General features: G+C 51.6%; 2 protein-coding genes and 3 long non-coding RNA genes across 12 annotated transcripts; 3 read left to right on the top strand and 2 right to left on the bottom strand.

Moving 5' to 3' along the window:
* Positions 1 to 6: 6 nt before the first annotated feature.
* Positions 7 to 4,351, top strand: LOC140698833 (uncharacterized). The gene is made up of 2 exons (XR_012076820.1): positions 7 to 53; positions 643 to 4,351. It is a non-coding gene; the product is annotated as an uncharacterized lncRNA (long non-coding RNA).
* SF3B2 (splicing factor 3b subunit 2) lies at positions 1,367 to 14,403 on the bottom strand. 6 transcript variants are annotated; one of them, XM_072970340.1, is made up of 22 exons: positions 13,954 to 14,403; positions 13,754 to 13,803; positions 13,378 to 13,455; positions 12,361 to 12,609; positions 12,105 to 12,155; positions 11,049 to 11,166; positions 10,646 to 10,746; positions 10,203 to 10,299; positions 9,938 to 10,029; positions 9,335 to 9,550; positions 9,046 to 9,183; positions 8,776 to 8,856; positions 8,359 to 8,586; positions 7,383 to 7,532; positions 6,622 to 6,711; positions 6,402 to 6,509; positions 5,386 to 5,493; positions 4,955 to 5,097; positions 4,762 to 4,863; positions 2,194 to 2,293; positions 1,911 to 2,096; positions 1,367 to 1,607 (listed from the first exon to the last, which is right to left on the bottom strand). In XM_072970340.1, exons 1-22 carry the CDS (start codon positions 14,084 to 14,086, stop codon positions 1,536 to 1,538), a joined length of 2,691 nt encoding a protein of 896 aa, XP_072826441.1. In that variant the 5' UTR covers positions 14,087 to 14,403; the 3' UTR covers positions 1,367 to 1,535. The 6 variants fall into 6 exon arrangements, with proteins under 6 accessions (XP_072826441.1, XP_072826446.1, XP_072826445.1 ...); XM_072970345.1 differs by having other exon boundaries at positions 10,646 to 10,743; positions 12,105 to 12,152; positions 13,954 to 14,402; XM_072970344.1 differs by having other exon boundaries at positions 10,646 to 10,743; positions 13,954 to 14,401.
* On the top strand, positions 11,156 to 12,400 carry LOC140698832 (uncharacterized). The gene is made up of 3 exons (XR_012076819.1): positions 11,156 to 11,248; positions 11,894 to 11,991; positions 12,320 to 12,400. It is a non-coding gene; the product is annotated as an uncharacterized lncRNA (long non-coding RNA).
* Positions 13,485 to 24,963, top strand: GAL3ST3 (galactose-3-O-sulfotransferase 3). 3 transcript variants are annotated; one of them, XM_072970349.1, is made up of 3 exons: positions 13,485 to 13,830; positions 20,541 to 20,777; positions 23,225 to 24,963. In XM_072970349.1, the coding sequence occupies exons 2-3, from the start codon at positions 20,653 to 20,655 to the stop codon at positions 24,393 to 24,395; spliced, it is 1,296 nt and encodes a 431-aa protein (XP_072826450.1). In that variant the 5' UTR covers positions 13,485 to 13,830; positions 20,541 to 20,652; the 3' UTR covers positions 24,396 to 24,963. The 3 variants fall into 3 exon arrangements, with proteins under 3 accessions (XP_072826450.1, XP_072826451.1, XP_072826449.1); XM_072970348.1 differs by lacking the exon at positions 13,485 to 13,830 and adding an exon at positions 16,945 to 17,078; XM_072970350.1 differs by lacking the exon at positions 20,541 to 20,777.
* Positions 14,700 to 24,027, bottom strand: LOC140698831 (uncharacterized). Its single transcript, XR_012076818.1, has 5 exons — positions 23,769 to 24,027; positions 22,663 to 22,879; positions 21,982 to 22,105; positions 18,235 to 18,703; positions 14,700 to 14,861 (listed from the first exon to the last, which is right to left on the bottom strand). It is a non-coding gene; the product is annotated as an uncharacterized lncRNA (long non-coding RNA).
* Positions 24,964 to 25,451: the final 488 nt, after the last annotated feature.

The raw sequence follows: 25,451 nt of genomic DNA, 5'->3' as shown, positions 1-25,451 counted from the left end.
CGCTCGCGCCCCTGGTGGGCCTGTGTGGGTTCGCGCGCCCCTCGCTCTTCTCGGTAAGGGTCGGCGGCTGGCGTCCTCGGCCTTCCCTTTCCTCAAATTTACGGCGCGGCGGCAGCCAGCCAATACCCTCCTTCCCTCCCCCGTCGTCCCTTCGGCGGCGGCAGCGGCGGCAGCTGGGCCAGCGGAAACCCCGCTTTTCCGGGGCGCGGCCCTGGCGGGGAGGGAGCTGACGCGGGAGCGCGCCTCGGCTCCCTTGGGTCTGTGGACCTGATGCTGAACCCGCTGGTCGCCCAAGCCGGCTTTCTGATCGCCCACCTGACCCCCGCCCTGAGGCTCCGGGGTTTCTTCACGACCAGCAAAAGGAGAGGTGGAGACCTAGCGGCTTCCGGGCGCCTAGGGCCGGGCAGTTTCCACCCCAGCTTGCCCCCAGTGTGGGCAGGGGGATCAGGGACCTTGAGTCCAGAAGGCCCCTGGCATGGTGAATTATAATGTATAACCCTGGCCCATCTGGAGCCAACCACTTCTTTTCTGTGCCTAATGCCCACCTCCCCCAAAGAATCATTAGTCCCAAGCCCCCATCTATGCCCTTAATTTCTTCTACCTGTTTTTCTTCATCACTTACTAAATCCTGTTCCTCCCAAGGCCTTGCTCAACTGCCTCATCCTCCCTGGAGTCACCCACAGTCCCCCCTCCAGAAACCATCTTGAAGTCTCCTGCAAGTCAGCACCTCGGCTGGTGCACTTACATCAGCACCAGTGGTGCAACAGCAGTATGTGACTTCTCTTCTCAGCACCTGGCAAATACTGTTGGACACACTGTTGGTTCAACCTAGTCTAGCCTGTTAGAAAGACTTCTCAGGACAAGGGGACTAGAACCTGGAGAAAGCAAGCCTTCCCCACCATCTACCCCAACCCCCAAACCTGGAAACTAGTTGATGAAACCACCTAGGGGCTCACAGGGACACAGGGCAATCTAGATTTTGAGCTGTGTTCTCTCCCAGGTAAGGACTTGGGCTCTTTTGGCCACAAGATCTATTAGGAAGGCCTGACCTGGCCTACTTCCCAAGCCCACTGTACTTCCTCAGCCCAGCCGGGGCTAAGCTGGCTATTTTTAGTCCCCAAGGACACAGCAGTTAAGGTCAAACCAGACCTAGAGGTCCTTCCCCCAGAGCCTTTCAACAAAAGCAGGCAGTGGTAAAGCACAGTCTCAGCGTGGCTTCAGCTTCATGACCAGTCTCAGCTGCAACATCTGATCCAGTGTGTGCCCCCAGTCACTGAGCAAATGGAGGTGGCAGAAAATGGCTGTTTTAGTTCTTTTTGCAGGAGGGCACTAAAAGAAGATGAAGGAGGATCAGGAGTGTTACATATTCATCTCTTTCCTTGGGAAACAGCTTTATTTACAAAACAGGTCTAAAATAAGAACATGAAATGACAAGCCCATGGGAACAGTAGGAGAGCTGGCTCTTGGGGACCCATGTGTGAAGCCCTGGTGTCCAGGCAAAGGGCTTAAAGGAGGGCCAAGTGTGTGAGGGGGACCTAAAATTTGAACTCCTTATATTTCTTGCTGCCCCCACGGCTGTCCTGGGGCTGAGCTTTCCGTTTCTTCTGCTGTAGGAGAGAAAGAGAAACAGGTTACAACAGGTTAAAACGACTGGCTAATCCCCAAAATGTGGGGGGGCAGCCTGACACATGTCTTTGGAGAAGTACTGAACCTGAAATTCTCAGACTTGGATGAGCTCTTTCCCCTCTCTATGCCTCAGTTTCATCATCTTTAAAGAGGGCAGCCCACCGAAGATTTCTAAGGTTTCCAGCACCAAGAAGTGCAGGGCAGCAGGCACTGAGTCCTCTCTCAGTCTCACCACTAGAGGGCACCACTCCACTGAAAAAGGAGGTTCCTGTGTGAGCCCCTACCTTCTGCTTGGCAGCATGTTCAGCCACCATGTCACTGAAGTCTTCTTTCTCCACTTGTGCCTGTTGCTCCCGCACGTGCTCCTCATACTTCTGGGTCATGGCCATGGGATCCAGCTCCAATTCTTCAGGTGCCAGGGCCACTTCCACACCTTGCAGCTCGGGGGCTGGGCCCTTCCGGCTCATAACCTGGAGAAGGAATCAGCCTTGTCATCTCCAAAGACTCAGAAGCCTAGCTTCTGCCCCCTTTCCCAGCCCCTAAAAGCAATGTCCTCCACGTGCTCACCGTGGACATGTCGTAGATGTGGGTTGATCCCATCATGGCCCCCGCAACAGTGGCCGTTCTCTTCTCTGGCAACACAGTGAACAGCTGAGGCGTCTCACTTCTGCAAAGGACAAGGAGGTCAGGCCCCAAGAGGAAGGCACAAAAGGGTCTCCAAAAGGGTAAGCAAAGGAGCAAGGGCAGCACCCCCACCCAGCATCCTGGAGAGAGCCCAAGACCCCTGGGGGCAAATTATGCCCGAGCTGCCTCTACAGAACATGGAGACCCAGGAGAGGAAAAAGTGCCGTCTAATTCAAGAATTGTACTCAAAATACAAGAGCAAATCGAGTATCAACCTAGACCACGGCTTCATCCTCACCTCTCCCCCTGGAAGACATGAAAATCTATTCTCACAAAGCAGCCAGATGCAATGCCTTAAAACAGAATTCAGATCCTGTCACTCCCTTGCTCAAAATCCTCTGAGGCTTCTGATCATTGTTTGAATAAACCCAAATTCCTTGCCATGACCTGAAGCATTCATAATCTGGTCTCTTACTTAATCCCTGCTCACTATATTCTAGCCACAGTACCCTTCTTTTTCTTCCTTGAACATGCAAAACGTAGGACTTCTGCTTCTGGACAAGGAATAACAGGGACAAGATTTACCCTCCCATCTGATGCAATCAAAATCGGGCAAAATATATGAAACAGTGATTTTCAAGTTACTGGACATAAGACAACAAAAGACAGTGATTCCTGAGAGACAGGAAGCCAATGAGGTGCTTCCTTCAATGGCCCAGCCTCCTACTGCACTGAGAGTTTCCAGGCTACAGAATAAGGAAGGGGAGCTCCAGTAGAGCCCAGAGGACGCCAAGAGTGAAAGGGATGAAGCTGAAGTGCAGGGAGACTACGGCGACCACAGGACAGGGTACTGGGAAGAGAAAGCAGCACAGAGACTTGAGAACTCAGAAGACCTACAGAGAACCCCCTCTAGCACTCAGCTGAGTACTGCATGGGAAGAAACCACCAAGGCCAGGGAAAGAACCGCCTGGAAGGATTAGTGGTAATATACATGCCTGCTGCTCACTCAGGGCTGGGAATAGTGCCTAGTCCCACTAGCCAGACTGAAAAACCTCCTGATTCATAGGGTACAGTAGAGGGTCTTGTGCCTCAGTAGTGGAGGACTGAGCACTACTTCAGTCCTGCCTAATGTACCTGAAAAGCAAGACCTTGTAAGAATCAAACTGTTTCCAAGCACCTTAACTGTAACCATGAACAAAGCTAAAGAAGATTTATAGGACTACAAGAGTTTCCCTGGACCCAGTAAGATACATTTCACAAAGTTTGGCAACTAATCAAATGCAAAGAAGCAGGAAAATACAATCCTTGATGAGGAAAACAACCAATCCATTTAAATCAACTCAGAACTGGCACAGATGTTAGTATTAGCAGGCAAGTACATTAAAATGTTATTATAATTGGATTCCGTATGTTCAAAAGTCAAATAAGAGACAAAAGGCAATATAAAGAGACCCAAATCACACTGCTAGAGGTGAAAACTACACTGGGTGGGATTAATGTCAGATTAGAAATAGCAGAAAAAAATATTAGCCAACTTAAAGACATGGGAAAAGAAAATTTCTAAAATGAAATACAAATGAGAAATTTTTTAAATGAACAGAGCATTAGTGAGCAGTAGACACCTTCAAGAAATCTAATAGATGCATAATTTAAGTTCCCAAAGGAGAGGTGAAAAAGAAGGGAATAGAAAAACATTTGGAGAAATAATGTCCAGAATATTTCCAAAATTAATAAAAACTATAAACCCACATTCAAGATACTTAGCAAAGAAAAATGAAAAAAAATCAAAAAAATTATTCTAACACACTGCAGTACACTGCCATCATAAACTGTTCAGAACAGTAATAAAAAGAAAATCCAGAGAAAAATGACGCAAATGCACAGAGGAACAGAAGAAGGATGATGAGATTTCCCATCAGAAACCATGCAAGAAAGACAACACTGGAGCAACATGTTTAAAGTACTGAAAGAAAAATACACTGTCAACCAGAATCCTATCTTTCAAAAAGGAAGGCCACTATATGGTCATTATTTTTGTTTAATTAGTCAATTATCTTTCAGAGAGATTTAAATAATAAGGAACGTGTATTAACAAACATAATTACCATTTCCAGTGTCCTTTCATTTGTACTTACAGATCCTTCTGCCCCAGATCATTCTGTGGCTGGCTTTTTCCTGACATTCGGCTCTCAGCTGAAATACCTCCTCCTCCGTGGACCTTCCCAAAGGCCCCCACCACCCACATCTCTCTACATCCCATCACCCAGCTTCCTTTGCTATTCATCCTATCCACATTAGAAATTATCTTGTTCTCTGATGATTTGTTACCTCGCCTGTCTTTTTCACTGTCGACACCCCAGCACCTAGAGCAGTGTCTGGCAAAGAAGCAGTGCTCAATAATTGTTAAAAGAGGAGGGATGGGGTGGGAGGGAGGGAAAAAAGTCAGCCAGTCAACCTAGGGGCTGACAGAAGAGAAAATCCTCCCTTCTCCACCCTCCTCAGCTCCCTCACCCGTCCATCGCCTCCTCAATCTTCTTCTTCCTCAGCTCAATGAGTTCAGGGGTCTCCATTCCAGCTGGCACTGAAGAGAAGCCTCCGGGAGTGATGAGGCCACTGTGAAGAGAGGAACATGCTCTGGGGTAAAGACAAGGCCTCCAAAGATGGACAGACCACTTCAGAGAGGCAGACTCCCTGCTTCCCCCACCTGTCCGCAGGGGTTATGAATCCCGTCTCGTCTGGCTTGTCTTCATCACTTTCCTCCTCTTCCTCCTCTTCTGAAGACTCTTCATCAGACGGCTCTAGCTCCCCCCAAGGGGTCCTATCAATCTCTTCTTCCTCAGTCTTGGTCTAAAAGAGATCACTCATTCATTCAACAAACGTTTATTACTATATACCTATCATGTGTCAAGCAGTTGTAAACTGAAGGGACATGAGAGTAAACCAACAGACAATAATCCCTACCCACAGAGAGCTCCTCCTATTCTAGTGGAGCTTGCATTACATCTCAGACAAATGTATGCCATTGTCTCAGACTGAAACTTCAGAACACATCTCTCTGATAATGAAGCTATAAACCAACTATCTCTGAATTTCATGACCTTACATATGACCAAGCTTGCCTGCCATGGCCCGTACCTGAAATTCAGCAGCATTGGTTCCAAACACATCCCCATACAGGGGTTTCCCGGTCTCATCTACTGGCGGTTTGCCCCAGCCACCAGCATGGTACCCAAAGGAACAGCTCTGAAAGGCAGGAAATGCAAGTCAGTTCCACTCCTATGCTCCAAAAGAGACACTGAAGCCCTAGAGAAAAGTCATGCTTCTAAGTATAGAACTAACACTTGAGAACTCTGGAAATTATGATTTCAGAGAATTAAACTTTATAAAACATTATAAAAAAAATAGTAAGCAACAAAAATCTGGAAGTAATAAGATGGGGAGACGGGAAGCAGAAAGCGTACTAATAATTTCTGTCTTCATGGTGGAGTCCATGCTGTCTGAAACTGAAATATCTGTAAAAGACATGATGCCAAATTTTACTGACTTTTCCTAACTTTGGCAAGCTTTTAAAATCTATTTCTCTTAAGGGGCAAAAATTCTTATCTGAAGTTTAATACTTACTTCATTTTTACTTTAATGACTTTGTCATCTCTGAATGTTTTTTTGTTTAATGCTTTTTATTTAAAAATAAGTTTAATGCTATTCCTGAGATAAAGTTACTTCTATCTGTCCATCTGTGTACGTTATCAGAAAGATTTCTGAAAACATATTCACCAGGCTTTTGATAATTTTTTTTAATTTGTTTTGGGGGGGATTAGGTTTGTTTGTTTGTTTGTTTATTTGAGGAAGTACTGGGGATTGAACCCAGGACCTCATGCATGCTAAGCATGCGCTCTACCACTTGAGATAGACCATCCCCCAAATTTGGTTATTTCTGAGTGGTGAAATGTGAGTGATGTGTTTTCATCTTTGTACTTGTCAATTCTCAATGACCATTTTACAACAAGCATCTCAGGGGTTTTTTTTAAGCAAAAACCATTACTCCTTAAAAAAAAAAAAAGGACACATAGTAAAGCGAGAAAAGGAAAAAGAAAATTATTCTCTAGCTAGAAGTAGAGCCAGCTAAGAATGAAAGAAAGGACAGGGCTTACCTCGGGGATAGGTGAGTTGAGCCCCGGGATTTTCAGGTTGGGGTACGATGGAGGTGGTCCATATCGCTGCATGGCAATCAGCCACGGCGGGGGGACTTTGTGGGCATTCTGCAGGAGAAAGAGTACAGGATGCCATCTGTCCAACCCTATCCCTTTGTCTCCTTCCTGCCCACATTCCCACCCTCTTCTCTGCTTCCCCAGTCAGATAACTGGCACTTACTGGTCCTACTGGCATCCCCAAGGAAATCCTCAGCTCATCAGACAGATCTCCTGGCTTCTTCTCCTTCAGTCGTGTCTCAAACTCCTTCCCCTGAGGAAAAAGCAGAGCATGCTGGATTGCAGACACCAGACACACACTGGGAGGTCAACTGCAAAAGGACATGAGAACAAAGATGGGAAGCCCCAACCCACATCAGACACAAAATCCTCCTGGGCTGCCTAGTTCCCACTCCGATTCTCATCACTTCATGCATGGGACAGAGTAGGGAAAGGAATAAAGGCCAGGAAGAAGAGAGAAAGGCAAGACTCCCAGTGCAGTCATTAACCCACTATGAGAAATGGCCAAATTTAAGGACAGGCTTTCTCATTTGTTAAATAACGGCATTCAAGAGATGATCTCCAAGGTCCTTCCATCTCAAAAATTCTATCATATCATGGTGATTAATATTTCAAGGATCAGGAAAAAAAAAAACTTTCTCCTACCCCCAATACTAAATGTTTCCTTAAAGCATCTGCCCTTGGCCCCTCTGTTCCTAAAGCATGCACCATAAACAACTGTCACCTGAAACACATGAGCTACATCTCTCCTTCAGAACACCTCCTCATTTCATATTCCATCCCATCCAAGGGGAGTCAACGGACAGCTCTAAGGCCAAGGGGAGGGGCCCTTGTACCACCCTCCAGCTTCCAAAGCCCTTCTGACCAGAGTTACACAGCCATGACCAGAGGCCCAGCTTGCATCTCCGGCCCCCACTCACAGACCTCGTAGTACAGGTCCCCGTGGATGGTCAGCTTTGGCTTGGTCTGCCACTTGAAGAAGGCGTCATGCAGTTTCTGATAATCAATGTCAATCTTCCCCATCTTGGGTCGAACCTTCTCTCGCATTTTTGACTTCATAGTTTTCTGTTCTTCCTGTGGAGAGTGACAGAAGATGCACCATAAAAAGTGTTCACCAAGTTCAACTCTTAATAGACCTAGCTCCCTGCTACCAAAAAAGACAGAGGGAAACTTCATGTAACTCATTCTGAAAGTCACCAAAATCCTTCCTGCTCAAACCCCTCAAAATTACATAATCCATGTTGAACAAAAAAGATATATCACATGAAATCACCCTCAGCCACGTATGTCAAATATTTTTTAAACCATCAGATCAAGAGACTGATCTCAGTTGCCTCTGCAGAAAACTGGGTGACTAGAGTTCACCCAGGAGGCAGTTTTCACCATGTACTTTGGTACCTCCTGAATTTGTACACAACATGCACCTATTACTTAATCAGAGTATTTAATTAAAATTTTTAAATTTAAGAAGTTACACGACCATCATAAATTTCTAGCCACAAGTGCATCAGGTTCACATAGGAGGCAGAGAGCTACAGACCCAGCCAAAAGCAACCTGCAGAGAAAGGAGTCACCATGTGCAGATCAAAGAGAGCTGGCAAAGTGCAGGCAGAGGGGACGAGGAGACAAGGGGAAAACAGAGCCACCCAGAACCAGAAATCTCAGCAGGGGCAGGAGAGCGAACTCTGAACATGGAGGTGAGGTCTGCCTCTCATGTGATGTCCTTCCTCTCCTGCCCTTTCCGCCACATGTATATGCAGTGCTGCCTTCTAAACTGAAGAAGGAATAATCAGAGTTAACATGCAGGTGGGTTGTGGGAACCAGATGCAACTTTGAAGCAGGTTGCTGTTGAGGACATGCATCTCCCGGGGCAGATCTTAACCCCAGTCGGGCCCCTCACCTTCTCCTGCAGCGCCTCCCGCATCTCCTGGATGCCTGTGCGTTTGATGAAGTCTGGCAGCTCAAAGGGGGGCTTCTCAATGCCTCGTTTGCCCTGCAAGTACTTGCGCTTAAAACACCAGTGGCGCGGCACAGGCACAGAATTCCGAGTGGCCTTGAGGTGCACCAAGAGCTTGGGGTCCTGCGCAGTCACATCATGCATCTCCACGACGTCGGGCCGAGCCACAAGCTGGAAAACACAGCAGCATCCTTCTAGGAAGCCTGAACTTCTTAGACCTAAAGCTTGCTTGCTTTTTCTTCCTCAAAGGGTTCAGAGCCATCCTCCCCACCCCCCAGCAAACCCGCTGTGGGATTCCAGGAGCGCATCACGTGCTCTCCAGCCAGGCTCCAGGGCCTGCTGGGGCATCTCTGCTCTCACCTGCTTGAGTTCAGCCACAGTGAAGCGGTTCATTCGGCGCAGCTTCTTCTTGGACAGCTTGGGGGCTTCTGGCTTCTTTTCCTAGAATGGAAGAATCATCTTTTTGGAGCAGGATTCTTAGGTGTGAATCAGACCACTCAGCTTACCCCACAACTTAATCCACCAAAGGGATTCTCTACTGCAAGAGTTCGCCACAGTCCCTCATTGGGTTCATCTCAGCCCCTTGTCCCAAAAGGCCTTGTCTCCCCTACAGGAGGGTGTGGGCCTCACCTGATCCTCATCACTGCTATTATCGTCACTGTCCTTGTGCTCCTCCTCAAAGCCCTTCTTCTTGGGGACTGCAGAGTTCTCCAGTTTGTCAAGTTTCTCTGGCTCCTTCTCTTTCTCCTTCTTCACGTCATCGGTGAGCTGAGAAGGCAGACAGTGTGGAAACCCCAGCCCCAGGCCCCTCCCCAGTTCCTGGACCTGGCACTGAAAAGGTGCTCTCCTTACCCGTCTTGGCCCATCCCTGCCTGTCCCTGCTTAGCTCTGCCCCATCAGAGTGCGCTGCTCCTTGTACCTTGAAAGCCTCAAAAATCCTCTTGAAGAAGATGAAGTTGGGCTCATAAATTTCAGGCTCTTCAGTCACGTACTCAATTTCAACATCGGCCGCCGGGGAGTCAGAGCCACGGGAATGGGCTGGCTCTTTCTCTCGGTCCCCCGAGCTCTCAGATGAGGCCCCCCGCACCCGCTGGGGCTTTTTCTTCTTCTTGCGGTTCCGACGCTTCCGGTTTTTCTGCCAGAACAAGGCCAACCAACTGGGTCAGAGAATCCAAGCACCACATCTGCCTCCCAACCCCTAATCTCCTCACCCAATTTCCCCAAGTGACTGAGAAAACAGGCCTTCACACTACGAAGCTCTGCCCCTCTCAAGCTGTGTGCCTCTGAGTAAATTACTGCAACTCCCAGAACCTCAGTGATTTCAGCTCTAAAATGTAGCCATGCATCATACTCAGAACTTCAAGGCTTTATGCCAATTGAATAAAAAATATCTGTAAGATGCTTTGGACAAGGAACTGACACAAAACAGCAGCTACTATTTACTGAACACTTGGAATAGGAGTTTTTGCAGTTCCCAGACCCCATCTCCAACACTCCCTCCAGATCCGGCTCTATCCCATACCTCTTTCTTGGACACAGACACCGTGTCCTCCTCAGTCTCCGACGCTGACTGGCCCAGGGATGAGCGAGTGTCTGTTTCCATTTCTTCTTCCTCTGTAAGAGAGGAAGGTGGCCCTCAGTCTCTTCACAGTAACTCCTCTTTACCAAGAGCCAAATTCTAAGTTCTCTCTCAGCTCCTCCTTAGGGAAGGGAGGAGGAATGCAGACCCAGCCTGGGCCTCAGCAGGTGCTGTCCCTGAGGCCCTCAAAACATGATGACACGCTCACCCTGTTGAGAGTTCATCTCTTCCTGGCGGCTCTCCTTTAGCTGCAGGATCTTTTCCAAAGCCTGGGGGATCTTGGGGCCCACAGAGGGGTCATCCATCTGTCAGAGACAACCCAGGCAGAGGGGGTAATTACAGGGTCCTTTTTCCTCTGACTTCTACCTCTTGCATTAGAGAGGCTACTGGCCAGGTATTGTGAACAGCAGGTGGTGGGCACCACCAACTGGAGTCAGTCACCGCTCAGCATCCCTCAGAGTGAACCCCAGAAACATCTCCCAGACCTTACTTCCTGCCCTACCCAAGTATGTTTTACGTAAATATGGCTCCCCTGAACCAACTCCACCCTCAGAAGTTCTCCTATCTTCTCTCGAATCCTTCTCTAAAAGTCCAGAAATGGTCCCTTCTAAAATATACTCTCCTATCTTAGGAAGAAATCACCAATCTCACCTCTCTGTTCTCATCTCCAGGAGGTGGGGGAGGACCACGAGGCCGAGGAACAGGGGCCCCCATAGGCAAAACAGTGGGAGTGGGACCCACTGGAGCAGCTACTAAGAGGAGAAAAAAAATCTAATGTCAGAAGAGACAACTCATTTTAAAAATTACCTTCCTTGCTTAAAAATCAGAGTAATGGTTACCCTTGGGAGAGGGGGTGGCTAGAAGGGAGCCTGGAAAGCTTCTGGGGTGCTGGTAGTTTTGGTTCTTAGTCCAGGTGCTAGTTGTGTGGGTGTATTCAGTTTGTGAAAATTCATTGAACTGTATGCTTATAATATGTGCACTTCTTTTCTGTGACACATACTTTAATTTTAAAAATTTAATTATCTTCCTCGCCCTTCCATTTCCAGGGTCTTACCTCGAGGACCTAGAGGAGTGCGAACACCAATCTGGCCCATGTCTTGTGGGGGCCGAGGGACTGGGGTGCCCATCTTGGCAATCTCCTGCTGCCGCTCCTGCTCCAGTAACACAGCTGCCTGCGAGGGAAGAAGGGGTGGAGACACTGCTCTGGAAATCCAGGGGGCAGGCAACCCCTGGCAAGTGCATCCTTTCAGCCAGGTAATAGGCCCAAGGAGAACAATCAGGTACCACTCGAGTTCTGACATCCTCACCAGCCCCACACTTCCAGGCTATTGATCCAAATGAAGGAGCCCGCTCATCACAAATAACACCAAGATAAACCCCGGGAAATTTCTGGTTCCCAACAGAGAGCTTAATATTTAGTAAACACTACCTTCTATTTTTTAACAAGGTTTTTCTTCCCCAAGAGGTTATTTCCAAAGAACAGTGAGATTTTTTTACCCCTCTGGGCAAAGATAGTACTGAGTAAATATTTCCATATTTGCTGTTAATACTTATTTTTTAATACTCCTGAGTAACCTACTGGTTACTCTGCAACTGATATGATGCATCTGTGAGATTAAAAGTCTTAGGTATTACTCTCTAACTTATAGCCATCACATTTACACTAAACCTGATATAAATGACTAAATTAGCCCAGAGTCCTCTCCAAGGTACCTAAAATAACATCACGTAAGATGAGTAGGGATCAGCAAAGTTTTTCTGCAGAAGGCCAGTCAGTAAATATTTTAAGCTTTACAGTCTGTCTGTACAACCGGCTGTCTGTACAGACTCTGTTGTATATTCTTCTTTTTTTTTTTTAAACAATCCTTCAAAAATATAAAAATCACTCTTACCTCACAGGCCACACTAAACCAGGCTGCAGTCCACAGTTTACCAACCCCTGGGCTACATGAAAGATGGAATTATTTGAAAGCTACTGAAACTTTGATGAGGATGAGGTAACCTCCATGGAAAACTTGGTTGGTATTTCTTTTTTGAGACACTAAGCACTAGAAGTGACAGACAATGGACTAGACTATAGGATCAAAGGTTAGGATGAGGGAGGCATTACCCGCTTCTGCTGCTCCAAAAGCTCGTGCTCCTTCAGTGAATGATCTCCCTGCTTAACAAAGAAAACAAGCTAATACCAGCACCAATACCCCACAGGCCAGTCAGCCACAACCCTGCTTCCTGGCATTCCCTTCCAGTCCAGAGCCTAAGTTCTAGACTTCCCAGAAGCCCTGGCCCCAGGATCCGGCTCTCTCTGAGGCTCCGCTCCCTTTTCAGGACCCTAATGAGACCCAGGTTCGGGCTTCTACCTGCCCTACCTGCTTGGCACGCTCCTCTTGCTGCATCAGCAATGCTGCCTGCTGCTGCGCCAGCTTCAGCCTCTCTTCCTCTGACAGCGCCACAGGCTCACCCACCCGCAGTGGAGGAGGGGGCCCCAGGTTTGGTGGGCGGGGTCCAACTGCCATAGGAAAGCCAAGGCCAAGGCCTGGTGGGGGTGGTGGGGGTGGAGGAGGAGGTTGCAGAGGGGGGAGTCCCATGGGTGGTGGTGGCATGGGAATCCCAGAGAGCTGTGGAAAAAATATGACTATTAACGAGGAAGCATTTATTTCCTTCAGACATTTACTGGGGACCTACTATGAGCCAGATACTGAGATTCAAAGTCAAATGACACACAGTTCTTGCATTCAAGAACGAATACTCTACAGCAACGTCAAGTAGAGCGGATGTTAACTTTGAGGCATCAGCTAATGTAAGCTATCGACTCCCTCCCCGCAAAAATATCATGAACATAGATTTTGCATACAATTTCAGGAGATTCAGGGACACCTCTAAAGGCTATCTGAGAATTCCTCATCCCACACACAGAAGTCACAGGACCCCAGGTCAGAACCACTGCTCTAGAGAAAGAGTTAAATCCTGGATCAGAAAGAACATGAAAGGTGAGACAACTTAAGTAAATAGGAGCCAGTGTGCCCCAGTGACTCACTAAATATAGAAGATATGAAATCACATCAGGGAGTAAGCCCTAATTTCTCACTGAATAACCTGGGAACTATACACTGGGAGGGGAAAGAAGAGGGTGATTACTTCGAGCTGGAGGAGAATTAAGTCAGGCTCCCTGATATTTAAGCTGAATCTTAACTGACAGGTAGAATTTGGAGGAGCAGACATTGAGGAATGAGGATCAGGACCAAGGGAGAATCAAACAGTTCCCAACTGTCATCACAGTACCTCCCTGCCCAGTCTGCTAGCTGAATCCCGCCTGTACACTCCGTGTGAGAGGAAGGCTACTCTGAGCAGAAAGGAAACTTACCAAGTGGAGCAACCTCCCTTACCTGTGCTGACATGGGAGGGGGAGCAGCTTTGTCCCCATCTTCACCTCTTAGAACGGGCCGATTCAGGACGATGCCAGTCTGCAAAAGAGAAAAGATTCCAGGTCAGTCCAAGAGGAGCTGTTCCACTAAACAACGTTCGTTCTTGTTCATTCAACAAAATTTACCCAGTGTCTGTCTGCCAGAGCTCGAAGTGGGCTCTGGGGAGAATCAATACGTAGAGGCGCTTACAACACAAGCTAAGGCAAGAAGAGGCAAAAAGAGCAAGACCGCGCTTGCTGTGCCTAGGTACATAAAGAAAGAAGACCAAGTCATGAGGGGTCATGAATGCCTCCTCCAAAAACTCGGCCTACCGTGACGTCCCGCCGCCAACACTTACCTGGCGGGTGTAGGTCTGCAGCCGCTCCACCAGCTCCTCGCGACTCCCTGCTGGGCAAAGCACAGGATCAAACACAGGTAGGTCAGGCCGAGCTAGCCAGCGGGCCCAAGTCAGGCCCCCGCCCCCGGGTCTCCGGGGTAACCGGCTCCGCTTCCCCGTAGGCCTAGGCTTGCTGGCTCTTGACCTCCCGTGCTCCTCACCTTGGATTGGAGCTCCGATCTCTGCCAATTTAGCCTGAAGCTCCTGGGCAGCCCAGGCACCATAGTGTCCAGGAGGTGGCGGCGGTGGCAGCTGCAGCTCTCCTTTGGGAGGCTCGGGATGCTCGGCCGCCATCTTAGCTGCAGGAAGGCGCGCGACCAACCCGGAAGCTCAGGCCACTCTCCGGGTCCACCTCCCGCAACTTCCGGCAGCGCGGTACGCTACGTCCGCTCAAGGGTGGTTTGGCCGTTCCGATTACTGCCCACCCCCTGCCGTTCCCCAATGGTCCCTAGGCGGCCTGGTCGCGCAGCCTTCTGGGAGTTGTAGTGCGCAGGTTACGGTCTCTGCGGGTCCAAAGCCGGGAGGACAGTGGTCGGCCGCCGCACCGGGAACACTAGGGTCTGGAGCCGGGGCGGGGCTGCGGGGAAAGGTGGTCCTGCCGGCAGCGCGTGACAGGCCCGGACACTTACGTTCGCGAGGACTCATTCCCCGGCAGCCGCGTGTTCTGGGCGCCAGCCGGGAGGTTGCAGCCGATGCCTGTGATAAAACAGTGTCTGATTGTCTACCCGCCCACCCCCGGCCGAGGCATGGATGAATGGGCTGAAAGGGGATCGGAGCCGGGAGCTGAGCGGGCCCTCCCGGGCTGAGCTCCAGCTGCCAACCTGGGGGAAGGGCCACACTAAAGCCCCTTTTTCCACCTTCCTGGCCGACTCAAATGTCATCTCCGCTAAGCCGCCTCCCGCCGCTTTTCCTCTCCTGCCCGAGCTCCCATAACACGTTCAAACCTCCACCATTTGTTTTGAAGTCTTTCTTGTCCCTTTGTTCCACTTCCATCCCGACGACATAAGGAGGGACCTGGTGTTTTTACTGTCTCGTAGGACTTGGCGTTAAAGCGCTCAATAAATGATTACTGGGAGGAAAAAAAAAAAGGCAGACGGAAGTCTTTCTGGAGACAGGATTTGCGTCTTTTTTAGCTTGAAAATAAACTCAGGACCTTTCCTCCCCTCGTCCTCACCAGCCTACTGGCGAGGCTGACCCTGCCTGGTGCTCCCCTACCTCCACTAGCAGCCTGGGCCCCTGAGGGAGGGATGGGCAAGTGTCCCTTGCTTGCCCACCTTCTACTTCTCCCTATCCTGACCCATCAATTCATTTTCTCTTCCCACCTCTGCCACTAGCTCTGAGGTCCCTCTGCCATCCTAGCTGTGCCCTCTTGCTGACAGCCAGGCTCCAATCCTGTGTGTGTGTGTGTTGAGTGGGAGAGCCAGAAAACTCAAAGGAAACGGTATCATTTTCCCCACACACCCACACCTTTCAGACCTCTCTCTAGCTCTAGTTCACTGACCACCTCCAACAGAGGAGTAGCTGGGAGCAGGGAAAAAAGAAAAGGATGTCAGGTCCCCAGAAAGTACGGTTTAGAAGAGACAAAGAAAAGGACTGGGCCAGGAAGGTTGTTCATGTCCTAACCCTAGCTAGGCAATTCTCTTTGCTCCCACCCAAACCTTGACCCTTCTCCTTTTCATCACTACCACTGTGCTGGTCTCCTTACACTCCCAGAGAAGAAGCCAAATCCAGAAAGGATGGATTAAAGAACAGCAGTACCTTCCCCTCCAGCTTGTCAACACACTCAGGCAGAAGCATTCCTAACCCAAAGGAAGTCTTTCTGCTCCCCGTAACTGGAGAGCTACTGTCAGGTCATCTGAGGCCATAGGCCCCAAGGCATGTATGTGCTGGGGAAGAGGCTGGCGGTCTCTGAAGCAGGATGAACTAAGGGCTGGTGGATGAGGAGGCAATGTAGCCAGAGCCAGAAAGGGACAGCCCTGGGAAGCACACAGGATAGGACCCCCTCCCTACTTGTGCAGAGGGGAAAACTAAGAGGCAGAGAGAAACTGATGTGCCCAAGGAGTCAAACTGGAGCCACAAGCAGTTCTCTTGACTCTGAGAGTCCCCATTCCCTTCTGCCCCTTAACAAGACCTCTCATATAATACCTATCTGTGTGGGTCCAGAATAGAATCCTGTCCCTTCCAGCCCTAGCTTTGGATGGCTGCCCCAGCTCCATGGTCCTTGCCATACCAGACCAGGAGGGCAGAAGAAAGCAGTTCATGAGAACCACGTAACTAAATGTGGGGCACTTGGTATCTGGTATGATCTTGGGAGGTGCTGCTTGGCTCCCAGGTGGTTGGAGCAAAGGACTAAAATTCAAGACTACCCTCACACATAGTTCACACAGCACCTTCACATAGATCATCTGTGCAGTCTCAGAACAGCTCCCCATTGTAGAACTGGAAGCAACCAGGCCCAGGGGGTTGCCTCTTCACTCTGGAACTTGAGTTCAACCAGGGTTGAACTTGGACTCTCTGATTCCCAGTACAAGGTACCTGGGCAGGGGGTCCCAGGGCCACTAAAGCTCTGGTCAAGAGTGAGTGTATCTGGAGTCCTGGTGAAGAGCAGGAGTGGGTCAGCAGCAGGGGGCTGCCTCAGGGGTACAAGGGAAGGGGTCCCCAGGGGTGTGAGGGTAGATGGGACCAGATCCCCGCCTAAGAGAGGTGTTTGCCTGGAGAGGTGGAAAGAGAAGGGGGTGGGGGGAAGCATGTGGGTACTTGCACATGTACCTGTGTCTCTAACTCCCCCAGGACCCACCCACCCAAGGGTGACCAGTGGGGCCCAGGAATGCCCAGCAGTGCAGGAGAATCCAGATACTTTCCAGGCCTCAGTTTCCCCTTGTGTGTAGATTAAGGGCAAGGAGCTGGCCATCTTGGTGTCCAGACGCTGCAAGGCTGCCCAGAGAAGGTGCCCGCATCCGAAGACGCCACTTAGAGTGTGTTCACGGGTAGCCTTCAAGTCAGGGCTGCCCCCTCCCCTTCCCTTCCCCCTCCCCTGCTTGCCGGCCCCCGCCCCCCGCCCCGCCTCCGCCTCCGGTGTGTGATGGGGGGCGGGCGGCGAGCAGAGCCAAGAGCAGCGGAGCCGCGCCGACGCTGCCACCTGATCCCATCCAGGCACGGAGGCGAGCGACCAGCACTCGGTTCACAGGGTCCCCAGCGCTCTCCGACCCGTGGCGGATTTCGGGGCAAGGGTTGGGAAATAGCGGTGACCACCCTCAACCAGGGTGGGAGGCAGAACCCGCTTGGCGTGAGTACTGCAGTGCCAGCCTGGAGGGGCTGGAGGGGCGGGGGTGGACGGGACAAGGATAGGGGGTGACGGCTGGGCGGGAGAGTGTCTTGGGGGCTCAGTGCCTGAAGAGCATGAGGAGGGGGGGCTCCCTGCCCCCGGGGAGCGGGAGAGGAATAGGTGAGAGAGTGCATCTGGCCTATCCTCTATGGTAACCAGATCCCAGTGACTGGATCCCTGGGGGAGGTTGGGATGAAATTGAGGGAATGGGGGCTGGGAGGGTGGGGAGTAGTGATGGAGAGAGGAGGATGAAGGGAATTCAGAGGCAGGGATGACGTGGGCGTGGATGAAAGGGAGAGAGGACGGGGCAGTGGGGGAACCTAGCGGAGGCTGGGGGGAAGAAAGGAAGGAAAGAGGGAGGTGGAAAGATATTTGATCTCCTGAACCACTAATTTGCAATCTGCTTAGCCCTTGGCCCCTTCCTCATTAGTGCACTGGGCAGTTTCCCTACTCACTGGCCTGTGCCATCCTCAAGTAAGGATAGAGTCTCCAGGTCACCCAACGGTCAGATCCGGGTGGTCCAGGCCAGGGCGCCCTGCTCCTCTAAATGCACCAGTATCAGCCTAGCACTTACGGGGAAGAAGAAAAGGGCTCATATGGGAGGAGGTGGGCACCGAGGCCAGTTTTCAAAGCTTTGGCTAGCTAAACCATTTCTTCTTCGTTCCCTGGAGAAAGGAAAGCAATTTGCAAAACCTGGCAGCAGCCTGAGGTAGACTGTTCTGGCTAAAATTAGCACTGATTTTCTGATGAGGCTGGGCACCTTGACTTGTCTGGGATGGCTGAGGGAAACTCTCCATGGAGAAGACACGGCGAGGCCAGGGAGTAGTTTGAAATGTGAGTGGCAGGAGCCAGGGTCGCTACTCTAAAGCCTAGCCCCAGCAGACTCCCACCCACGTGACACCAACCTGAAGATTATGGAGGGAAATCCAGCCCCAGGTGACCCCCTTCCCAGGTGCCAGGGCCCTGATTCCATCTCCAGAATAGGCATCGTGGAGTGAACTTGCCAAGGGAGGGGAAGCCTGCTCCAGTGTCCAAGCAGCACCCTCTCTCGGGACCTGGAATGTTTAGCCTGGCCGCGCGCCCACCCAGAGGAGATAGGGTTACTGCTTTCAAATACCTGAAGGTCTGTCATGGAGAAAAATGGTCTGTGCAGTCCAGCGGGGCAGCACTAGCAGCCATGCAGAGTGGAAGGTGGAAGGACTAAGGAGGGCACTGCCAGCAGCAGGCTGGTCCTTACTGTTCCAGAAAAAAATGTTTGAACAGCCCAGACTGCTCAGCAATGGATCAGGCTGTATCTCAAGGTGATAAGCATCCAGTCAGTGATGGTATCCAAGCAGAAACTGGTGCCCACCTTGGATGGCTGGTGTCCAGGGAATTCTTGCACTGACAATACCCTGTTGCCAGTGGGCCTCAGATGTGGGGCTGGCGGGCTGGCTCCGCAGTGCTAAGCCATGGCAGGTAGTTGGAGTGGGGTGCCACCAAGCAGACCATCACGCTTCTCTGTTTGGCCTGGTTGAAGCATCTCCCAGGGAAAGTCCCACTGTAGCTCTCTCCAGGCTTCACCTCCTTGATGGAGCCAAAGTCCTCTGAAAAATAAGGTGGTCTCAGCGAGTTCAGCAAAGATGGGAATAGGCTGGTCCTCAACTTTGCCCCCTTGGGAAACTCCCGCCTAGTCACCAAGTCCTTTGGGCAGGATAAGTGACAAAGAGAAGGTATGCATCCTCAGAGGGCCACAGACTCTTGACTTCCTCCCACCACTGCCCCCCAGAGGCCCTCCCAACCTTCCTCTGCCCCAGCAATCCTTTAAGACAGGGAGGCCTTAGGCCTTCTCTGCTATGCCCTTGGTTGCCCTCTGTGGACCGACCCTTCATGCCCCTTGGCTCCAGGAGGATTAAGTCTGTCTGCAGGCTGGTGGAGGAAACCAGGTGATGGGGCCTGGAGAGAAGGGAAAGGCATAACCAGGACATCCTTCCACCCAAACAGGTTTAAATATAATCCAGGATTAATTGGGGGGAGGGGGGCAAAAGAAGAAGGATTGGAAGCCAAGCCCAGGGGCCCAGGGGAAGGTCATGGTCAAAAGAGTTTTCACATTACCTCACCCCTCCTGGGACAGAGGTGTCCTAGTTCCACACACATGCACATGCCCATAAGGATCCAGGCTCCCCCTCCCCTTTGGAGAGGAGTGTATGTGAGGATGGAGCTGAACCCGAACCTGAAGACTGAGGCCCCTGAGACAGAGACCCCACCCTAACTGGGGGACAGGCATTGCTACTGAAGCTGACTTTCCACTGGAGCTGCCAAGAGCTGGGCTACCCTTGAGCTAATACATTCATGTGGGGACAGGTGACTGGCCTGAAACCAGGCCCTTCTCCTGCCTCTCACTCCTGCTGCTCACCAGGGATGGAGCCCACCTGCTCCTGGAAATACTCAATTCTCAGCAGGGCAACAAGCAGGGGCCCTTCTGTATTCCCCACCCCCTCCCAGGCTGCCACTCCCTGCCTAGCCACACACCTCTCACTGCACAGTCAGCTAATGGGATGGCCAGGGTTTCAGGTGTCTAGGGATGGAATCCAGATAGGGTTCCAGGATTTCAAGTCCTTCCTTTCTTTCCCTCAAGGATTTATTGGTCTTGGGCCCTGAGGGCTCAGAAGCATGCAGAATTGCCAGAGTGCAGGGCAGAGATGGGGAAATCAGTTCTCTGCAGAAGCAGCACACATCTGAGGCCATGGACTTTGGAGCCAGAAAGAGCTGGTCTGAACCCAGTTTCTGCTAATACCAGCTGTGTGACCATGGACAAGTGACATAATCTCGTAGAGCCTCAGTCTCCTTGCCTATAAAATGGGAATACCGGTGTTAGGGTTGCAGTGAGGATTAGATGGGCTGAAGTAGGTAGTAGTGTAATATGGACAGTAAGCATGAAGTACTAATCTCATCCTCATGTCAGAGACTCCAGAAGGTGAAGGCCTGGTCAGTATTTCTGACGCCCAGTATCAGGGAGTCAAGACCAACCCTTGGCTGAAGCAATCAGGCAAGGAGTCCTGGAGGAGAGGAAACCCTGAATTGAGACTTCTGTGCTCTGAGCCAAGCCCTGGTGCTAAGGCACGTCGACTGGGGAGACAGATACAAATGGCACAAGACAAAGACGAATTATGGGCAGGCAGAGAAGCAGAGAGAGGGCTCAAGGGAGGGAGTGGCTACAGGCTGAAGGGCTGGCCAGACCCCAGAGCCTGTAATTCCACCCAAGACTAAGTTATCTGGAACAGCGTGGAGATAGGGTCTTGGTAACAGGAGGTAGGAATCTGATCTTCCCTGGCCTCTCTGCTCACCCTACCCTTTGGAGCTCTCCTTTGCAGCAGTCCTGCTGGGGCTCAGAGCCCATCTCTCCTGCCCGCTGTAAACCTGTTTGCCTCCTTCTCCTGCCAGGCCTCACAGGAACACTGGCCCTGCTACCAGAGCCCCAGGAGCCCCCATGAGTGCCGGCGAAGGGAGTCCTGGATAGCAAGGCCCTGGCTGGTCCGGGGGTGGGTACCCCATCATGCCACCCATCCTCCAGCGCCTGCAGCAGGCCACCAAGATGTTGAGCCGCAGGAAAATCCTGCTGCTGGTGTTGGGATGCAGCACCTTAAGCCTCCTCATCCACCAGGGGGCGCAGCTCAGCTGGTAAGGGGGCGGGGCCTCGGCGAGGGGACAGGGCCAGGGAGTTGGGTCCCTCTGGAAGTCAGCAGCCTGGTTAGTGGATGGGAAGCCTGTTTCCTATTCCTTCCACCTGCCAGAAGAGTCCATCTTCTGGCCTTCTTCCTTCCCTCTATTCTGAAAGCACTTTCCATACATTCTCTTTAGATCTACACAACCCTCCTGGGCAGGAAATTCATTTGGAATTGGGCTAATCCAGCCCAAGTCCTTCCCCTGGCATCACCTTCTCAGAGATGTTGAATAATATCCTTCAAACTGAGAAGGAGTTTTAAAATCGACAAATAAAGTGGGTAATTTACACACAGGCAGGAAGAATCCAGTGGATGGTTGATCCACAGACATTCAAAGCTGGGGGTTGGGTAAAGCTCAAGTGGTAGAGAGCATGCTTAGCATGTGTGAAGTCCTGGGTTCAATCCCCAGTACCTCCTCTAAAAATAAATAAATAAACCAAATTACATCCTCCTCCCCCATATGTATATATATGTGTATACACACACACACACACACACACACACACACACACACACACACACACAAAAACAGAGGTGTTTGAAGCTGTGCTCTGGGCCACAAAAGGAGTACGCAGGATTTAAAAGGGCCACAGCTAAAAACAGAATCTGACTACTCTGGAGAAGCACATCTGCACAGATGGGAACCAAGGGTTTTTCCTCCCTCGGGCATCTCATGGCCATTAACCATCTGCATCAACAAAAGGCACTCTCCCAGTTTTCACACTGGATGAAGGCAAGGGTAAAAACTGATAGGGAATTTGTCTGGCTTGAGCACATTCCTTATGAGTAAAGCTAAAGCTTATTCACGCAGAAAGGGGAGGTGGGTAGGGCTGTGGGCCTAAGATGGAGCTAACGGAATGGAATCAGTGTGGTTCAGTCACACACTCCTCAAAGGACTACAAACAAGTTCTCACTACTGTTGTGCTGGGCCAGTCTCCTCACTTCTCTGAGCCTGTTTCCTCAGCTATAAGATGGGAACGATGGTATATGTGACCCAGCCAGACACCCTGATACAGGATACAGCGTGATGACTAATAGGAACCCTGATCCTGCTGCTGGCTCACTGTGTGAACCCAACAAATCCTTGCATCCCTCAGGGCTTCACCTTCCCCATCTGCTACATGCTCTGCCCATAAGAATGGTGTGAATGGACCCAGTACCTCCTGCCAGATGATCTGCTGGTCTTCAGAGCATCCGTGTAGAAAGTAGAACTCAAACCAGCCACACACAGGAAATCTCAGTGGTGTTCTCAAAACTGCTTAGAGTGGCCCTCCTTACATGATGCTTAGGATGGCAGAAAAGAAACAGGAGAGTAAAGTCTGAAGGGAACTTACAGGTAATCCCAAACACCATTGTTTCAGAAATGATGAAACAGAATTGAAATCTTCATGAAGGCTAGGATTATTATCTGCTTTTTTTACACTATCATATTTCTTGAACCTAGAGTGGAGCCTGGCACATAGTAGATGCTAAAAAAAAATACAGGCTGAATGAATGAATGAGGCGCCTAAGGCCCTAATGGAATCATGTATCAAACAGGTTGCTTCAAAGCCCCTGCCACTCATCTACAAGGTGAGGAGTTGGTGGAAAGAGCAAAAATGAAAAAGAAGACAGAGAGCAAGACTTTTGGCGACTTTATCTGAGTTGCCAGACTGATGGAAGTCATTTTCTCCTTCTGCTCCTTTGTACATCTGTAAAGTGGAATTCTTCAAGGATCTCCAAGGGCCTTTGTCCTTGTATTACCTTTTATGTGTAATTAAATCATCTCAAAACTCGGCAGCTCAAAACATCAAACATTCGTTATCTCATTTTGGTAGGTCAGGAATCCAGGTGTGGTTTACCTGGGTACCTCTGGCTCAAGGTCTCTCGTGGAGCTGCAATCAAGCTGTCTGCTGGGAATGCAGTCTCATCTGAAGTTTTGATTGGAAGGGCTCCCCTTACAAGCTCATTCATGTGGTTGTTGGGAGCCTTCAGCTCTTCCAGCAGGCTGACGGCCTGAGGGCCCGTTTCCTAAGGGACTTGCCACCTGGGACCTCCTCACCCCCTGCATGAGTTATCCTAGAGAGAGTGAGAGAAAAATATCAAGATAGAAGCCATAGCCTTTTTATAATGTAATCTCACAAGTGACATCCCACCATTGCTGCCCTGTTCTATTCCTTAGAGGCATCAGTAAGTCCCATTCATATTGAAGAGGAGGAAAATACACAAGAGCCTGAATTTCAGGGGGCCAGCAGGGATCACTGGGGGTCATCTTAGACGCTGCCCACCATTCCCCTCTACTATTCTGTGGGTAAAGCCCAGGATGGGCCGTACGTAGCCCATCCCCACCATCCTCGGGAAGAGGGAGGGTCAGGCTGCAACCTTCTCACACCCTCCTCCCTGCACACCCCCTGGACCCTGCAGGTACCCCAAGCTGTTCCCTCTGAGCTGCCCGCCTCTGCAGGACTCTCCGCCGCGTCCCAAACACATGACAGTGGCCTTCTTGAAGACGCACAAGACTGCGGGTACGACAGTGCAGAACATCCTGTTCCGCTTCGCCGAGCGCCACAACCTGACGGTGGCCCTGCCGCACCCGAGCTGCGAGCACCAGTTCTGCTACCCGCGCAACTTCTCGGCGCACTTCGTGCACCCGGCCACGCGGCCGCCGCACGTGCTGGCCAGCCACCTGCGCTTCGACCGCGCGGAGCTCCAGCGCCTCATGCCGCCCGGCACCGTCTACGTCACCATCCTGCGCGAGCCGGCCGCCATGTTCGAGTCGCTCTTCAGCTACTACAACCAGTACTGCCCCGCCTTCCGGCGCGTGCCCAACGCGTCGCTCGAGGCCTTCCTGCGCGCGCCCGAGGCCTACTATCGTGCGGGCGAGCACTTCGCCATGTTCGCGCACAACACGCTGGCCTACGACCTGGGCGGCGACAACGAGCGCAGCCCGCGCGACGACGCCGCCTACCTGGCGGGCCTCATCCGCCAGGTGGAGGAGGTCTTCTCTCTCGTCATGATCGCCGAGTACTTCGACGAGTCGCTCGTGCTGCTGCGGCGCCTGCTGGCCTGGGACCTGGACGATGTGCTCTACGCCAGGCTCAACTCTCGTGCCGCCAGCTCGCGCCTCGCCGCCATCCCCGCGGCGCTCGCGCGGGCAGCGCGCGCCTGGAACGCGCTCGACGCCGGCCTCTACGACCACTTCAACGCCACTTTCTGGCGCCGCGTGGCGCGCGCCGGCCGCGCATGCGTGGAGCGCGAAGCGCGCGAGCTGCGCGAGGCCCGTGAGCGCCTTCTGCGGCGCTGCTTCGGCGAAGAGCCAGTGCTGCGGCCCGCGGCGCAGATCCGCACCAAGCAGCTGCAGCCATGGCAGCCCAGCCGGAAGGTGGACATCATGGGCTACGACCTGCCCAGCGGCCGCGCCGGCCCGGCCACTGAGGCCTGCCTCAAGCTGGCCATGCCCGAGGTGCAGTACTCGAGCTACCTGCTGCGCAAGCAGAAGCGCCGGGGCGGCGTGCGCATCCGGCCGGAGCCAGTCCTGGACAATCCCCCGCCTCGGCCCATCCGGGCGCTGCCCCGCGGCCACCTGGGCCACTGAGCCCCGGATGGGAGTCTGGACCCTGCCCCACCCACCAGGATCTTGCCTAGGACTGCCTCCAGGTCCCACCTCGTCAGGGCCCTTTCTTCCGAGGGACTGCAGCCCCACGCTGAGCCGTACTTAGGGGCACATCTCTCTGTCCAAGCCCACGTCCCTAGGGTAGGCTGACCCTAGCCTTCTGGGAGGATGCTCTTAGGCCCGATCGAGCCCCGGGCCACCCGCTCCACCTTCCTGACTGGTTGGTGGCTTTGATAAGAGATCTGAGGCCCACCCAGAACTGCCCACCCTGCCTTTTTCTAGGGATCGAGGCCCCCACCTGTCTTTTCCAAGTGGATGAGCCCAGGCCACAGAGAGGAGCTGAGCCCTGGGAAGAGCTGCTCTGCCTTTCAGCCTCCCTGGCTCTTGCTCTTAACTCCCAGGGGTCAGAGATCCCCACACCATCTGTCTTCCAGGTTCCACCCTCCCTACAGACCTAAGCTGCTCCCAGACTCCCAGAACCAAGAGTTCTTGGATTGGGTTTTTTGTTTGGTTGGTTTTTCTTTTTTTTAATAAAATATTTTAAAATGTACAGGTTGTATGTTAATCATTAAAAGCCAGATTCCCCACGTTTGAGGATAAGGCAGGTGCCCAAGAATAGATGTGGTTGTCACCATGAGGATGGGGGCCCAGGCTCAATCAGGCTCCTCCACTGCCCTGTGCAGAGGCTCACAACTCTCATCAACCCCTTGATTGACCATGTGCACCAGACTGGCCACCTCAGCCCCACTCATTTTCCTTTGAGAAAATCTAATTCATTCCTTTTCATTCATTTCAGCACCATTAAGCATCATCTCTGTAACTTGGGGACACAGGTGAACAAGGCAGATAGGACCTTTATCCTCATGGGAAGACCCTGACAACACCTCTCTGGGCAGAGGAGAGGCTGGAAGTGATACAGGAAAAACGAATGTGGGGCGTGAGGAGGGCCGTGTCCCAGGTCTCCGTTGAGCCCCTGGGATGTGCCCCACCAGGTGTGGGTCCTTGGCTTCACGCAGAAAAGAATTCAAGAACGAGCCA

Source organism: Vicugna pacos, chromosome 10 (assembly GCF_048564905.1).
Source record: "Vicugna pacos chromosome 10, VicPac4, whole genome shotgun sequence".
In the NCBI taxonomy this organism is placed as follows: Eukaryota; Metazoa; Chordata; class Mammalia; order Artiodactyla; family Camelidae; genus Vicugna; species Vicugna pacos.
The sequence above is the reverse complement of the archived record's forward strand: the minus strand, read 5'-3'. Positions and strand labels throughout refer to the sequence as shown.